Here is a 17,147-nt window from a genome sequence, read left to right as displayed (position 1 = left end):
TATCATGAGTAACATATAATATATATGAGGAGTAACATATAATATGTATGATGAGTAACATTTAATGTGTATGATGAGTAGCATATTATATGTATGGTGAGCTACATATAATATGTCTGATGAGTAGCGTGTAATCTGCATGATGAGTAACATATAGTATGTATGATGAGCAACATATAATATGTATGTTGAGTAGCATGTAATATGCATGATGAGCAACATGTAGTATGTACAATGAGTAACATGTAATATGTATGATGAGAAACATATAATATATATGATGAGCAACATAAACTATGTATGATGAGTAACATATAATATGTATGATGAGCAACATATAATATGTATGATGAGTAACATGTAATGTGTATGATGAGTAGCATATAATATGTATGATGAGAAACATATAATGTGTATGATGAGTAACATAAACTATGTATGATGAGTATAATATAAAATGGATGATGAGTAACATATAATATGTGTGATGAGCGACATATAATATATATGATGTGTAACATATAATATGTATGAAGAGTAATATATAATATGTATGATGAGTAACATATAATGTGTACAATGAGTAGCATATAATATGTATGATGAGCAGCATATAATATGTATGATGAATAACATATAATATGTATGATGAGTAACATGTAATATGTATGATGAGCAACATATAATATGTATGATGAGTAGAATTCAATATTTATGATGATCAACATATAATATGTATGATGGGCAACATATAATATGTATGATGAGCAACATATAATATCTATGATGATTAACATATAATATGTATGATGAGTAACATATATTGTGTATGATGAGTAACATATAATATGTATGATGAGTAACATATAATGTGTATGATGAGTAGCATATAATATGTAAGATGAGAAATATATAATATGTATGATGACCAACATATAATATGTATGATGAGCAACATATAATATGTATAATGAGAAACATAAAGTTTATGATGAGCAACATATAATATGTATGATGAACAACATATAATCTATATGACAAGTACCATATAATATGTATAATGAGCAACATATAATATGAATGATGAGCAACATATAATATGTATGATGAGCAGCATATAATATGTATGATGAGTAACATATAATATGTATGATGAGTAACATGTAATATGTATGATGAGCAACATATAATATGTATGATGAGTAGAATTCAATATTTATGATGAGCAACATATAATATGTATGATGGGCAACATATAATATGTACGATGAGCAACATATAATATGTATGACATGTGACATATAATATATATGATGAGTAACATACAACACATATGATGAGTAGCATATAATATGTATGATGGGCAACATATAATATGTATGATGAGCAACATAAAATATGTATGAGGAGTAACATATAATATGTATGATGAGTAACATTTAATGTGTTTGATGAGTAGCATATAATATGTATGATGAGAAACATATAATGTGTATGATGAGCAACAAATAATATGTATGATGAGTAACACATAATATGCATGATGAGCAACATATAATATGTATGATGGGCAACATATAATATGTATGATGAGCAACATATAATATATATGATGAGCAACATATAATATGTATGATGAGCAACATATAATATGTATGATGAGCCACATATAATATGTATGATGAGTAACACATAATATGCATGATGAGCAACATATAATATGTATGATTGGGCAACATATAATATGTATGTTGAGTAACATATAATATGTATGAGCAGTAACATATAATATGTATGATGAGTAACATTTAATGTGTATTATGAGTAGCATATTATATGTATGGTGAGCTACATATAATATGTCTGATGAGTAGCGTGTAATCTGCATGATGAGTAACATATAGTATGTATTATGAGCAACATATAATATGTATGTTGAGTAGCATGTAATATGCATGATGAGCAACATGTTGTATGTACAATGAGTAACATGTAATATGTATGATGAGAAACATATAATATATATGATGAGCAACATATAATATGTATGATGAGCAACATATAATATGTTTGATGGGAAACATATAATATGTATTCTGAGTAACATTTAATGTGTATGATGAGTAGCATATAATATGTATCATGAGTAACATATAATATGTATGATGAGCAACATATAATATGTATGATGAATAACATATAATATGTATGATGAGTAACATGTAGTATGTACATTGAGTATGATGAGAAACATATAATGTGTATGATGAGCAACATATAATATGTATGTTGAGTAGCATGTAATATGCATGATGAGCAACATGTAGTATGTACATTGAGTAACATGTAATATGTATGATGAGAAACATATAATATATATGATGAGCAACATAAAATATGTATGATGAGTAACTTATAATATGTATGATGAGCAACATATAATATGTATGATGAGAAACATATAATATGTGTGATGAGTTACATCTAATATGTATGATGAGCAACATATAATATGTATCATGAGTAACATATAATATGTATGATGAGCAACATATAATATGTATGATGAATAACATATAATATGTATGATGAGTAACATATAATATGTGTGATGAGCAACATATAATATATATGATGTGCAACATATAATATGTATGATGAGTAACATTTAATGAGTATGATGAGTAGCAGATGATATGTATGATGAGCAACATATAATATGTATGATGAGTAACATATAATATGTGCGATGAGCAACATATAATATATATGATGTGCAACATATAATATGTATGATGAGTAACATATAATATGTATGATGAGTAACATACAATATGTATGATGAATAACATATAATGTGTATGATGAGTAGCATATAATATGTATGATGAGCAACATATAATATATATGATGAGTAGCATATAATATGTATGATGAGCAACATATAATATGTATGATGAGTAACATATAATATGGATGATGAGTAACATATAATATGTGTGATGAGCGACATATAATATATATGATGTGCAACATATACTATGTATGATGAGTAATATATAATATGTATGATGAGTAACATATAATGTGTACAATGAGTAGCATATAATATGTATGATGAGCAACATATAGCATGTATGATGGGCAACATTTAAAATGTATGATGAGCAACATATAATATGTATGATGAGTGGCATGTAATATGTATGATGAGTAACATATAATGTGTATGATGAGTAACATATATTTATGATGAGTAACATATAATATGTATGATGAGTGGCATGTAATATGTATGATGAGTAACATATAATATGTATGATGACTAACATATAACATGTTTGATGAGAAACATATAATGTGTATGATGAGCAACACATAATATGTATGATGAGTAACACATAATATGTATGATGAGAAACATATAATATGTATGATGACCAACATATAATATGTATGATGAGCAACACATAATATGTATGATGAGAAACATAATATTTATGATGAGCAACATATAATATGTATGATGAACAACATATAATCTATATGAAAAGTAACATATATTATGTATAATGAGCAGCATATAATACGAATGATGAGCAATATATAATATGTATGATGAGCAACATATAATATGTTTGATGAGAAACATATAATATGTATGATGATCAACGTATAATATGTATGAGGAGTAACATATAATATGTATGATGAACAACATATAATATGTATGATGCGTGACATATAATATATATGATGAGTAACATACAATAGATATGATGAGTAGCATATAATATGTATGATGGGCAACATATAATATGTATGATGATCAACGTATAATATGTATGAGGAGTAACATATAATATGTATGATGAGTAACATTTAATGTGTATGATGAGTAGCATATAATATGTATGATGAGAAACATATAATGCGTATGATGAGCAACACATAATATGCATGATGAGCAACATATACTATGTATGATGGGCAACATATAATATGTATGATGAACAACATATAATATGTATGAGGAGTAACATACAATATGTATGATGAGAACCATATAATATGTATGATGAGCAACATATAATATGTATGATGAGTAACACATAATATGCATGATGAGCAACATATAATATGTATGATTGGGCAACATATAATATCTATGATGAGCAACATATAATATGTATGATGAACAACATATAGTATGTATGATGAGTAACATATAATATGTATGAGGAGTAACATATAATATGTATGATGAGTAACATTTAATGTGTATGATGAGTAGCATATAATATGCACAATGAGTAGCATGTAATATGCATGATGAGTAACATATAGTATGTGTGATGAGCAACATATAATATGTATGATGAGTAGCATGTAATATGCATGATGAGTAATATATAATATGTATGATGACTAACATGTAATATGCATGATGAGCAACATGTAGTATGTATAATGAGTAACATGTAATATGTATGATGAGAAACATATAATATGTATGATTAGCAGCATATAATATGTATGATGAATAACATATAATATGTATAATGAGCAACATATAATATGCATTATGAACAACATAAAATATGTATAAAGAGTAACATATAATATGTATGAGTAACACATAATATGTATTATGAGTAACATATAATATGTATGATGAGCAGCATATAATATGTATTATGAGTAACATATAATCTATATGATGAGTAACATATAATATGTGTAATGATCAACATATAATATGTATGATGAGCAACATATAATATGTATGATGAACAGCATATAATCTATATGATGAGTAACATCTAATATGTACAATGAGCAACATATAATATGTATGATTAGCAGCATATAATATGTATGATGAGTAACATATAATATGTATAATGAGCAACATATAATATGCATTATGAACAACATAAAATATGTATAAAGAGTAACATATAATATGTATGAGTAACACATAATATGTATGATGAGTAACATATATTATGTATGATGAGCAGCATATAATATGTATTATGAGTAACATATACATGCAATATGTATGATGATTTGTTGTTGGGTGTACTTATGTTTGTAGTATGTGTTACCGCTATATATTCTGTCACTAGTCAAAGCTCTCCATGCCCGTCATGATTTGTTTATGTAAGAAAACAAACCAAAAATGTCATGTTACTGTAATATTATTTTAATTATAATATTTCTGTTCTAAATTTGTTATGTTACTTAAATATAAGTATCCTATGTTAGAGTTTTACAAGTTTACAATTTTTTATTTTTTGGTTGGACACATTGAAGTCACTGAAAAAAACTGATCTTTGCTCCTAACTTTCTTACAGAGGTCCCTGACTCTATCACTGCATTGAGTTCACTAGAATAACTGCAGCTATCATACTGTGGAATAAGACATTTCCAAGAGAAGTAAATAAGTATATACTTTATAGGAATATGAGAGCACATTTCACTGCCTATCAATACGCAGTCATGTCTACTTCTTTCTCATTTTAATTCCTTTGTAATTCAACATCTATTACAGTACCAGCTGGTGTGCTTATTATTTTCTCTCAGGACTGAAACAAAAGCTAGTAATTTTTGTTAATTGTATGAAACTCTCAAATTTATCTCCAACAACTCTGTAGCTTTAATGATGCATTAACTAGATTTTTATAAAACCGTAATAGCTAATTTTTGCTAAAGTCATTTGCATTAAATGCATTTTTCTCTTAAACCGGCAGAAATAGAATGTGTTGAATTAATTTAGTAAGGTTTCGCTTGGCTTGAAACCAAGTTTAACACAATCAATATTCTTTCCTAATAAATATTTATGAAAATAGTATTAAAGTTTCTTGTCAAGTTTTTACACAGCTGCAAACATTTTTAGTTGACTTACTAATGTTTGTCATATGCATTGGACATTGTAATATAGCCTTTAAATTAAATTACTTATATAGCTGTTTTATAAAGTTTATTAAAACTATATTTTGTGAAAAGATTAAAATATTACGACAGCAAAATAATTTTTGAGTGAAAAAATTCACTTTTGTAGTGTTAGTAATACTTTAATAATTGTTTTTTTATTGAAAAACAATCAGAATTTAATTGTTTATGTCTAGAGATATAGCATATCTAAAATACCTTTATCAGATACTAAGTGTCTAGAGATATATCATATCTAAAATACCTTTATTAGAAACTAAGTGTCTAGAGATATATTATATCTAAAATACCCTTATTAGAGACAAAATGTCTAGAGATATTTCACATCTAGCATACCTTTATCAGAACCTAAATGTCTAGAGATATATCATATCTAAAATACCTTTATCAGAGCCTAAATGTCTAAAGATATATTATATCTAACATACCGTTATCAGAGCCTAAATGTCTAGAGATATCTCATATCTAATATACCTTTATCAGAGCCTATGTGTCTAGAGAAATATCATATCTAATATACTTTTATCAGAGCCTATATGTCTAGAGATATATCGTATCTAATAGACCTTTATCAGAGCCTAAATGTCTAGAGATATCTCATATCTAAAATACCTTTATCAGAGCCTAATTGTCTAGTGATATCTCATATCTAGCATACCTTTGTCAGAGCCTAAAACATATATGAACTTCTCACTCTGAAATGTTTGAGAAATAAACATTGATTAAATAATGTGACAGAAACATTAAAATGTATTTCTGAAAAACTAGATAGTACCACCAACAACTTTGGTCTAATTCATTTACACAAAATCTCAAAAAGAGTTATTTAACACTTTATGTGTAGAAAACTATGTTAACTGTTAATATTTATTGAAAGGAACGACTGGGCAGACAACTTTATAGATAAATTACGTAATACGTTTCAAGGTTATGGTTCTAGTCTCAGTGTGTAATACTACATGTACATGCATATATTAGGATACAAAGCAGTTGCAGTAATACCAAAATAGTCATTTCAATCATAAAAAAAGGTTTTTGAAAACCAGTTTCAATTACTGCTGCCGAAGAAGATTTTTCCTGCCTCTTTTTTCGTTTGAAAGGTAAAGTTTCTAGATGTGATCATATGAACTAAAATAGGTTTCAAGAGCATCAAAATAACCTTTTTGTCATTCATGAAGAGCAACAAAATAATATGCAATATGCATAATAATTATTTGCTGGGCATTATTTGCTGAGCATCTGCTTAGCTTTTAAACATTTAAAAACATTTTATCACAAATTATTGCTCCTTTACTTTGGCTTTACATGTCTGCATCAGGTAGTATTTGAACCTCAACGAATAAATACATGTCTAGTTGCAGAGATAGTTTTAAGATTTGATGTCATTGTTGTCCCCACCATTGACCTTTTTGGGAAAACACACTCTAACCTGTAGTTTGTAAGTTTAGGATCTTGAACCTCTAACAAAACTTATGTTGACACAATTGCCTATAATATCTTTTTCTCATCACTTTTTGAATAACAATCACAGTTTCAGTAGTACACAGGAAGTCAGTAAGCCTGTTAAATAAATCCAGCAAGTGAATGATATTAGGTCCTTCATCATTTAACTATCATAATTACCTGCGAAGGTTAATAGACAATAAGTGCAGAGTAAATATATCGTCACTGTCTAGTATTGGTTTAGTATCAATTGAGCATCATATTTGATAGATAAAATTCCTTAACTATCATCAATTAGGAATTGTCACCTTTAGTATGTTGAAGGTGACAACCACTAGTTCAGCCATTCAAAAAAGCATTCTACCAAAATGTGATCACAGACAGTCATTTTGATAGTATGACAAAATTTGGTTTAGTTTTTGCCACCAGCATGTTGTTTAGTGAAGTATACATAAATACATATATTATTTAACTATTTAGAAATCAATATATTTAGTTTTTACACTTCAAGTAGCAGCAATAGATGTTAAACTCAACTTCATAAGTAATCATTTATGACACAGTTTTATCTGTTCCAATTTCCTGCTTACAACATCTATATTCTAAACATAAATATTTTAAATGATTCTTCGTAAACCCTTTACTGCTCCACAACAAGCAAACCACTTGTTAGAGTAGAATAGTATATATTTATATATGAAAAATATATAGATCTATAATATCTATATATATTGTATAAACATTTCATTAAGAAAAAAGTAACGCTGTAGTTTTAAATAACAAGAAATATAAGTATGTAAAATTACCACTAACAGCACTCTACTGCAAATCCTTTCATGTCATGTGAAAATAAATTTGTTGAAGTTTATATATATATATATATAAACAAAAAAAGATTTATAAAACATCACAATGATTTTATTTGTCATTCGGGATGAGCAACATAAAATATGTATAACGTGTATATGCTGGGTATGCCTTAAAGTGTAAGGGATGGTGTCAAAGTCAACCGGTCAGAAAATTACATCTATAATTTAGTAACAAGCCGAGGGCTGAACTATGTTATTTTATTTACGAAAAAACTTGGCCATTTAAGTTAATTTTGGTCAATTATTAATAATGGATTAATTTTAGTTAGAAATATGTTGATTAGTTGGCCCCGTAAGTATCAAGTACATGTATGATGTCTGCTTAGCTTATCACAAGCAAGGTCTGTACCTGGCTCTAAAAGCTGTTTCACAAACTATGTCTCTGTGATTTTGTTAAATTTTTCTTTGTCCAGTGGCAATATATTCTCGGTGGCTGAAGATATGCCTTGTTGCAGAGAGCATTTTAAGTATGTCATTTTGTTGCCATCAGTGAACCTTCTAGGAAAATACACCCTAACCACTCTGCATGTCTGGAGTTTTAGACCTGTAAAATAAACACATGTAGACATAATGGCCAACAATGTATTTTCCTGCTACTTTTTTAATAACAAGCACATTTTCAGTATCAAATAAAGTCAAAACAATTAATAATACTAGTCAGTCATCAATTAACTATCATAATTACCAGCAAAGGTGAATAGTGAAACATGCAAAATTAATATATAGTCACTGGCTAGAATTAGTTGAGTATTAACTGAATGTCATATTTGATAGATAAAGCTCAGTGGCCGTCCCTAACTAGGAGTTGTCTCCTTCAGTATTTGATGTTGACAACTAATTGTTCAACAATTCTAGAAAAAAATTCTAAGCAAATGTGATACTAGGCAGTCCTTGTGAAAGTATGATAAAATTTGGTTTAGTGTTTGCAACTAGCAACTTACTTTTTAAAATATACATAAATATATTTATTATTTAATTTGGATTCAATAATTTTAGTTTTGGTAGTTTTTAGCAGTTGAGAATATTGAATAAATATGGACGGTTTAGTCAAAATGCTTTTCGCCCATTTACTGTTGCCTTACTCATAATGCATCTACCAAGGTTTCTAGCGGTGAACACAGTCAATCACTGTCACCTTTCTCATATTTCTGTTGAGGCTTTTAGCAGTGAACACTTCTTTAAAATAATCATGCAACATAAAAGTACATTTTATTGCACACTTTACTTATATATGAATCAGTTTTTATCATTGCTGTAACACAAAAATATATTTTTGAGCATCTTTCACTATTAATATTGCAGACATCTCTGCAAGCTCTTCACTATAGTTGATTATAATATCAATACATCAAGTTTTAGCTGATTCATTTTTTGTAGCTGGATCTACCGGAGTTTTAAATATTATTCTTGTTAGCGATGTTGAGTTTCTTTTCTTAAAAAAACATTTTAATAAGATCACTTAATGCTATAGTGCATTATCCTTTCAATGTTTACAGTGCCCAATCACCTCCACCTATCGCTTTGTAATTTACTTTATTTATAATTTAACAACATGAGTCCTTAGATAATAACAATTATTTTAACTTACCACAAAATGATAAGTAGTGCACTACGACGATTAACATGAATATATGTATAATATAATAAAATAGTTTATTAAGTCTCAAGAACAAATATAATGGAAAAATTAATGTTTTTTAAAAGTTATGAAATGCAAAGAAATATTATTTTAGATGCCACGGTCTTCAGAATCTGAGAGCCTTGGAGTTATCTAACAACAACATACAGTCTCTCCCAATGTGGATATACAAACTGGATAACCTGGCTTCGCTAGACTTGAGCAGGAATAAAAAACTGTTAAAAATAGAGAGAGCAGTTGTAGAAATGAAAAGCCTTGCTGAGCTTGAATGCGACGGGTGTGAAAGCTTGAAAGAACCTCCATACAGTGTTTGTGAACTAGGAATCACAGCTATCAAAAAGTTCTTTGTTGATCTTGCGGCTGCTGAACCAGTGCAGTTGATAGGAGTGCCAGTAGCTGTTATCGGAAGTTCGCTCTCAGGGAAGACGAGCTTATTTAAAACGTTGAAATCTGGCAAGCGTGATCTGACATATCGCACAAAAAGCTCTGAACAGGATGAGACAACCAGAGTTTTCCAAGTCGAAGATTTACCTCTTGAGACCGCACAAGTCAAGCTATTTGATTACGGAGGTAATCAAATATACCATCTCGCCTATTGCATTCTCAGCAAGGAGGAGTGCATTCCACTTATTGTAGTGGACGTGGCCGACTTTGCGAAAAGAGCACAAACTGATGGAGCAGAACAAGCATGCAGAGATGTTTGTTTTAATTGGTTAGCCCATCTCTACCTGGCTTGCCCTAACCTTGGTCAACCAATTCTTGTTTTCACCCACACAGATGAACTGGCAAGTGATCAGCTACGTCAAGCGCGTCTGGATCTTCTCACAGAGGCTGAGTCGATACGCCAAAAACTTCTGGAAGAAGAAAACAAACTTGCAAGTCTTTTTCCAAAAATCCTTAATGCAATTGAGCATCTGTCTAACACTCAGCTTCCATTGTTCAAAGAAGGTGAGATTTTTGAGTTTGGAAAAGACCCCAATGAGACATCCAACATCAAACTCCTTAAGGATACTCTGAACAACAGATGTAAAAATCACATCATTCATCTACCAAAACTCTGGCATTCTGTGGAGCTTTTTATCAAAAAATGTTCTGAAGAACCATATGTTGATGTCTCGAAAGTTCTGAATCATTTTCTAAGTGATGACCCACTGATCATTTTGCGGTACATGCACAACGCTGGTCGAGTGTTCTTCTTTGAAAAGATTGAAGCTCTCTCTGGTTACATTTTTCACAAGTTCAGTGAAATCACATCTATGATAAACCTGCTCTTTCATCATTCTTCACAAAAGCAGTGGGATGATCATCTCGACAAGTTTGATTCTTTTCCTCACCAAGGCAGAGTAATCTACAGGCTTGAATATGAAGCACTGGTGCAACGACTCCTACATAATGGCATCTTGGCTGAGGCTCTTCTGAGAAAGCTTCTCAAACCTTCTGCCTTTTCCTTTGAAGTTTCGGTAAAGCTTTTGCAGTCGTTTTTAATTATGCATGGTCCAATTGGGAAGTCACCTCATGAAGAATATTTGATTCCATGTTTGGCATCTGAATCTCTGGGAGACCTGCTCATAATGGAAAAGCAGCTGCAGGTGAAAGTTGATATCCTTCTCGGAGGTCTGCCCTTACCGACATACGTTCATCAGCAAATTTCCGTTACAGTTCTCAATCTTCTTTCTAACCCTCTTCATCAGTCTTCCGCATACAAGAATGGAGTGACTATTAGACACGGAAGTAGTGTAACCACTGTTAAGCATGATTTCAAAGAAAGAGTTGTAACAGTGCAAGTTGCAACTATCTCCAGAGAGCTTAGTGGATCTTGGCAGCATCTGATTGATGTAACTCAAGCCATCATCCAACAGTTGTCTCAATCATGGAAGGCTTGCCATGTATCTGTTCGTATCTATTGCTCCCATTGCATGTTTCGAGGGGATCCGCAGCCAGATTCACAGGTTAACCCCGAGTGGCTTTACCCCATCTATGAGACAAATAGTGAAACTGCATTGAAGGTTTCCACATTCTCTGGGATAAAACCAGTTATTTGCAAAAAAACATCCGCTTCTTGTACACAGGTTCCAACACCTTTGAGGTTTCCATGTGAGTTCGATATTATTTTTGTTATAAACTTTGTGTGGAGTCTGTTAGATCGCAATTGATGCACTGTTATACTAGCTTTATTTTGAAGTCTGAGAACTGAAAAAATATTTAGTAAAGATCATTACCCTCATAAACTAATTAATTTACAATTTAAACATGGTAAACTTTAATTCATAGGGGCACTTAATTGAAAAGACCTCTTAGGAACCTCTCAACTTTCTATTGTAGGCTTTCAACTCACTGACAAAGAAGTCGCTGCTCTTGATGAGTACCTTTCCAACTTGGAACCTTGCCAATCCAGCTCTGCGAGAGGTGAGAATTTATGATGTCTAAAAGTGTATTTAAATATATTATCCAGCATAATCCAGGTAAACCAAGCGATTCTTTAACAAATAATTGAGCTATTTGTAGTCTCTTCTTTGTGATGCTGAGCTGTACAAGAAACTTAGTCTGAAACATATTTATTCTTATATTAAAATGCAACCTCAAACTCAACTTTCACTGTTTTTAATATCGCATCGGGTGATGTGAAACACATAGATCAAGGGCAATGCTCAACCCTCATGGATGACAGTGATTTGTCTGATGTTGAACAAGAAGGATACTGTGATATGAAAACATCAGCAGCAAAGATCATAATCAGGCTGATTCCAACAAGAAAGAAACATGTGAAGGATCTCTATAACAATAAAGTTCAGGTATTTTTGATTTAACAGAAGGTATTCTTTTTAATATAAAATAGAGTAGCTCATCAGAATACCGCTATGTATATCAGTATATAATATATATATCAGACTCACAAAACATTAATTAATAATTCCTCTTCTGAACGAGTGAATTACTGTATGTAAAACTCACCAGACCTTTCAATAAGATTTTATTGACCATTTTAACTAGAGTGTGGAACATTCTCATAAATTCTGCTAATTTCTTATTTAAAACTGCAACTTTTGCTATATACGAATAATTAAACATGTTTGTAAATGATATAATTTTCTGAATAGGAACCAATGTATCTTAACATCTCACGTTTAAGCTAGTTCTACAGGTGCATAATATTTTAACTGTGTTAATGCTTAACTAAATGAAGGGCAAATATATTGCTTTAGGACTGAATTATATGAATTTTTTCAAACACTTTAAACAGAAATTTTACAGTCAAACTGCCTCTACCATAGTAGTTTAGTGATTTTAAACCTGTGATAGAATAAGTACTATCAAAATATAATAAACATATTCCATACTATTACCCACTACTAGTAATTAATTATAGTATGATAGTTTAGATCAGATTTAATTTTACATGCTCAACTAGCTTCTGAACTAATTTATAGGAATATGCTCAACTAACTTAAAAATAAGTTAAATCTTCTAAAGAAAACAAACCAGACATACACCCATGCTAAATCAGTGAACCAACTAGACGAATGATAAACTTTTCTAACTGTCTATAACAAACATAGACACAATCATACATCACATAGAATCACTTGCGTCTGTTAAGTTTGTGCATGATGTGCATTATTAGAAGTTTCTTTAAAAACCAAAGCTCAAGTCCACTTATTATTTATTTGTAGTAATTGTTTAAAGCAATCTCAATATGACTTAGTGAATATTGTGTGAAAAAGTACAAGAAATTTAACTGATTTCATAGAATATTTTCTTGGATAAAATATAAATATTAAAATTAATTTGGTCAACTCTGCTAATCTAACTGTTAGCTCTTAATTTACTTCAGCTTTTTTATTAAAAATCCAAATTCCAGGCTACTTAGAATGTTATCAAAGCCAGTAGTTGTTTTAGGAAATCTCAATATGACTAGAATATTTTGTGAAAAATGGCAGGAAATATAATTGAGTTAATATAATATTTTCTAAATAAAATAATAATATTAAAGTGAAATTAGTAAACTTTGCTAATTTAACTGATGGCTCCTATTTTAATTTAGCAAATAACAGTTTTTATTGTATTTGATTTATTATTAATAACACTTCTGCCTTCTTTTTATGTATCTAAGTCGTTAATAGTATTGTTATTTTTATCAGCAACAGTAAATTGACAAGTCAAAACCTTTTCTATCATCATTTGTCTTATTAATACTCTAGTACAAGTCTGTACCTGTCTACTACACTTGCCTCAATTACTATCATATAAATATTTTTTGAAGTTATATAATTAAAGCAGGCAAAATGATAAATAGTTATGGAGCTAGAGCTTTTCCAGTTGAGCAGCTTGTCATACTACAGTTTATTAAATGTTGTATATAAAGTTAACTGGCATGCATAGTGTAACTAGGAAAATTACAAATAAGTTGCGCTATGAAAATGGGAATATATGTACTTAATTAAGTTCTCTAAGAACGGTATCAAATCATTAATTGATTGCATTTTAGATCTACAGGATGAGTGAGGGAGTCAGAGGGAGAGTCCTTATTTTCAACATGAAAACATTCCGAAACTCTAATGATACAAGACAAGGCTCTGAAGTTGACTATGACAACTTGCGGAGACTGTTCAAAGACTTGAAGTTTGATGTTGCCAAAACCGAAACAGAACTTACTGACTTGAGTCATGAGGTAGCTACAACAGAAACTAGTCTGTTTGTAGAAATACAGAGTGTCATCCAATTTTGATAAGTTTTATAGGATACAGATGAGTTCAGTTAAACTGGAATTAAATAGTTACATCATAATCAGTGTCATAAATGCAGGTTCCATACTGCTAGAATACTTTCATGCTAGGGTTTTATTAGCTGTTCTGTGAATTATTTGTTCTGTTCTTTCTGTTCTTTATTGTTTGAGACAAAGGCAAAATATTAAATAATGCTAGTCTTGTACCATTCAGTTTCCATTAAATATTTTTAACAAACTAGTTTTGTGAACCAGATTTTAAATAAGGAAATATTCAGGGTTTAACAAAAGGTTAAACCTTTATAAAAAAAGAACTTTCACTATTTTTAGCAAAACAAGCATGTGTTTTAATACTGACTCCAGTTGTACTTCCACCCAGTGTTTTACAATTTACCTTGATTTAAATGTTTTTATCTTAGTAGCATGAAATAAAGTTTAAATAAAATTGATCAGCATAAACACTAATATAAGTTATACTATTTCTAATAGTAATATTTGAAATATTGAAAATTAAATAAAAATTTGAAATTTATACAAAGCATTTCACTATGTTCAGAAGACGAGCACACATTAAAATACCTACAGTAATTGTTATTTAAATCAAGGAGTTTTACTATTCACTTTTATTAAATACTTTTATTTTGGCAAAAAACACACAGGATTTAGATAACATTGCTCACCTTTTATCTCTTTAATTTTTAAGCATCCTGTCATACAATTGTAACAGGAAATTCTCAAGGAGATAGAAGAGGAAACAAAAAGAGAAGAACATCACAAACTGGGAATGTTTGTACTGATCATAATGAGTCATGGAACAGATGGAGACATGATCACAGACCACCATGGAGAGCAGTTCTCATTGGTATCTATTAGGGACAGTTTGTCTCCACAGAGATTTCCTGCAATGGCTGGCAAACCTAAACTCATCATCGTACAGGCTTGTTCTGGAGGTTGGTATAAGATAAATAGATCAATGTATACAACGATCTGATTTAAATAGTAATAAAATCAGTTTACTCTAACCCAAGCTTGAATCACATTGAAAAGTGTATTTGTGAACACTTAAGAATATTTATATTATTTAACATGCTAATTTTTACAATAAAAATAATTGATGGACAATTTCATTGCATTACAAGGATTATCCGACTTGAAAATGGAAAGTTTTTATCATAAAATCTCTATGTGAGTCATAAATTTAGGGGATTGCTAGTTTATACCTACTTTAAGACATCAAATATCAGCTTAGTAAATTTTGAGACAGCTTTTTATGTACACTACTAGCAATACTCTCAAAGTTACTTTCTGCTACTGTAATTCAGGACTCGAAGACTATGGAGTATCACCAAAGTTGTGTGCAGGGCACACTGTGTCCACATCTGCAGCAGTAGGATCCACAACTGACAGCGGCCCAGGACAGTCTTTTTTCTACACAGATTCTAAGGATAAACCACAGCCTCCTTCAACTCTACCAACTGTGCTAAATGTGGATGATTTCTGCATCATGAAGGCTAGCAGTGAATGTGTGTATCAACTGTATTCAAGCATCTCTAGTCTGTAGTGGTAGTGGTAGTAGTAGTAGTAGTAGTAGTAGTAGTAGTAGTAGTAGTAGTAGTAGTAGTAGTAGTAGTAGTAGTAGTAGTGTGACTAGTGAGAGAGCAATGGAAGTGTTAGTTATTATTCTTTCTTACTTAAACTGAAGCTCAATGAAACCATTTTAATGTTGATAAGCATTAATTTCAATTATTTAAAAATATCATTGTAATTAGTTAAATTAAACTCTTAATTACATTTCTCAAATAATTTCTTTTATTTATACAAACATAAATAAGACAACAGGGTATAAAAGTGTCTAGTTTTGATACTTGACTGAAATACCTGAATGAACTAAATCTTGTTTTACAGCCTACACATCAACAAGGTCTCATACTCGTGGATCCTTTTTCATACGGATACTAGTTTATACTTTCTACAAACACGCATGCCACAGAGATGTCGAGAGTCTATTTAAAATAGTAAGTGTTTTTAATTTTTAACTATTAGTGCTCAGGAAGAAAATATTCTAACTGAAAATAGTTTTTTAAAGAGTGAACAAGTCGAAATGTAAAAATAATGTCAATTTAGTGTCCAAAGGGTTTCAACTGGTCTTTATAGATTCAAGAGAGAGTACGCCAAGTTAGTCTTTGTGATCTCAACTACCTGGCGGGAGGAAATGTACCAACATCAATCTGCACCTTCACACACCGCCGAAAGCTATACCTTTTTCCAGGATTCTCAAAGCGCACTATTTATTGACAAACTTGTCTTGACTTATCAGTGATTTCACAGACTCAATTATGGCTTAAGTTGTCTATGTTACATGTGAGTTTGGTATTAGGCTTTTTGCTGCCTGTTGATTAGTTTATGCAAATCATTTCTGTGTATTGGTTATTATTACCGCTGATTACCTTTTGACACTCAACACTTACATGTAGCAGCAGGCTGTAAATTAGCTGTTCTATTTACTTATGCAATC

The 17,147-nt window shown here is 30.3% G+C and overlaps 2 protein-coding genes across 2 annotated transcripts in view; both read left to right on the top strand.

Annotated features, from left to right (window-relative positions):
- LOC137388254 (malignant fibrous histiocytoma-amplified sequence 1 homolog) overlaps positions 1-11,481 on the top strand; it is a 54,296-nt gene extending 42,815 nt beyond the window's left edge. Inside the window, exons 2-3 of the mRNA XM_068074753.1 lie at positions 10,004-11,369; positions 11,470-11,481. Coding sequence (XP_067930854.1) covers positions 10,004-11,369; positions 11,470-11,481 — 1,378 coding nt within the window. The remainder of the gene's footprint in view (positions 1-10,003; positions 11,370-11,469) is intronic.
- Positions 11,482-12,566: 1,085 nt separating this feature from the next.
- Positions 12,567-16,193, top strand: LOC137388253 (caspase-3-like). Its single transcript, XM_068074752.1, has 4 exons — positions 12,567-12,701; positions 14,396-14,578; positions 15,360-15,582; positions 15,955-16,193. Exons 1-4 carry the CDS (start codon positions 12,567-12,569, stop codon positions 16,191-16,193), a joined length of 780 nt encoding a protein of 259 aa, XP_067930853.1.
- Positions 16,194-17,147: the final 954 nt, after the last annotated feature.

This window comes from Watersipora subatra, chromosome 2, assembly GCF_963576615.1.
Source record: "Watersipora subatra chromosome 2, tzWatSuba1.1, whole genome shotgun sequence".
In the NCBI taxonomy this organism is placed as follows: domain Eukaryota; kingdom Metazoa; phylum Bryozoa; class Gymnolaemata; order Cheilostomatida; family Watersiporidae; genus Watersipora; species Watersipora subatra.
The sequence above is the reverse complement of the archived record's forward strand: the minus strand, read 5'-3'. Positions and strand labels throughout refer to the sequence as shown.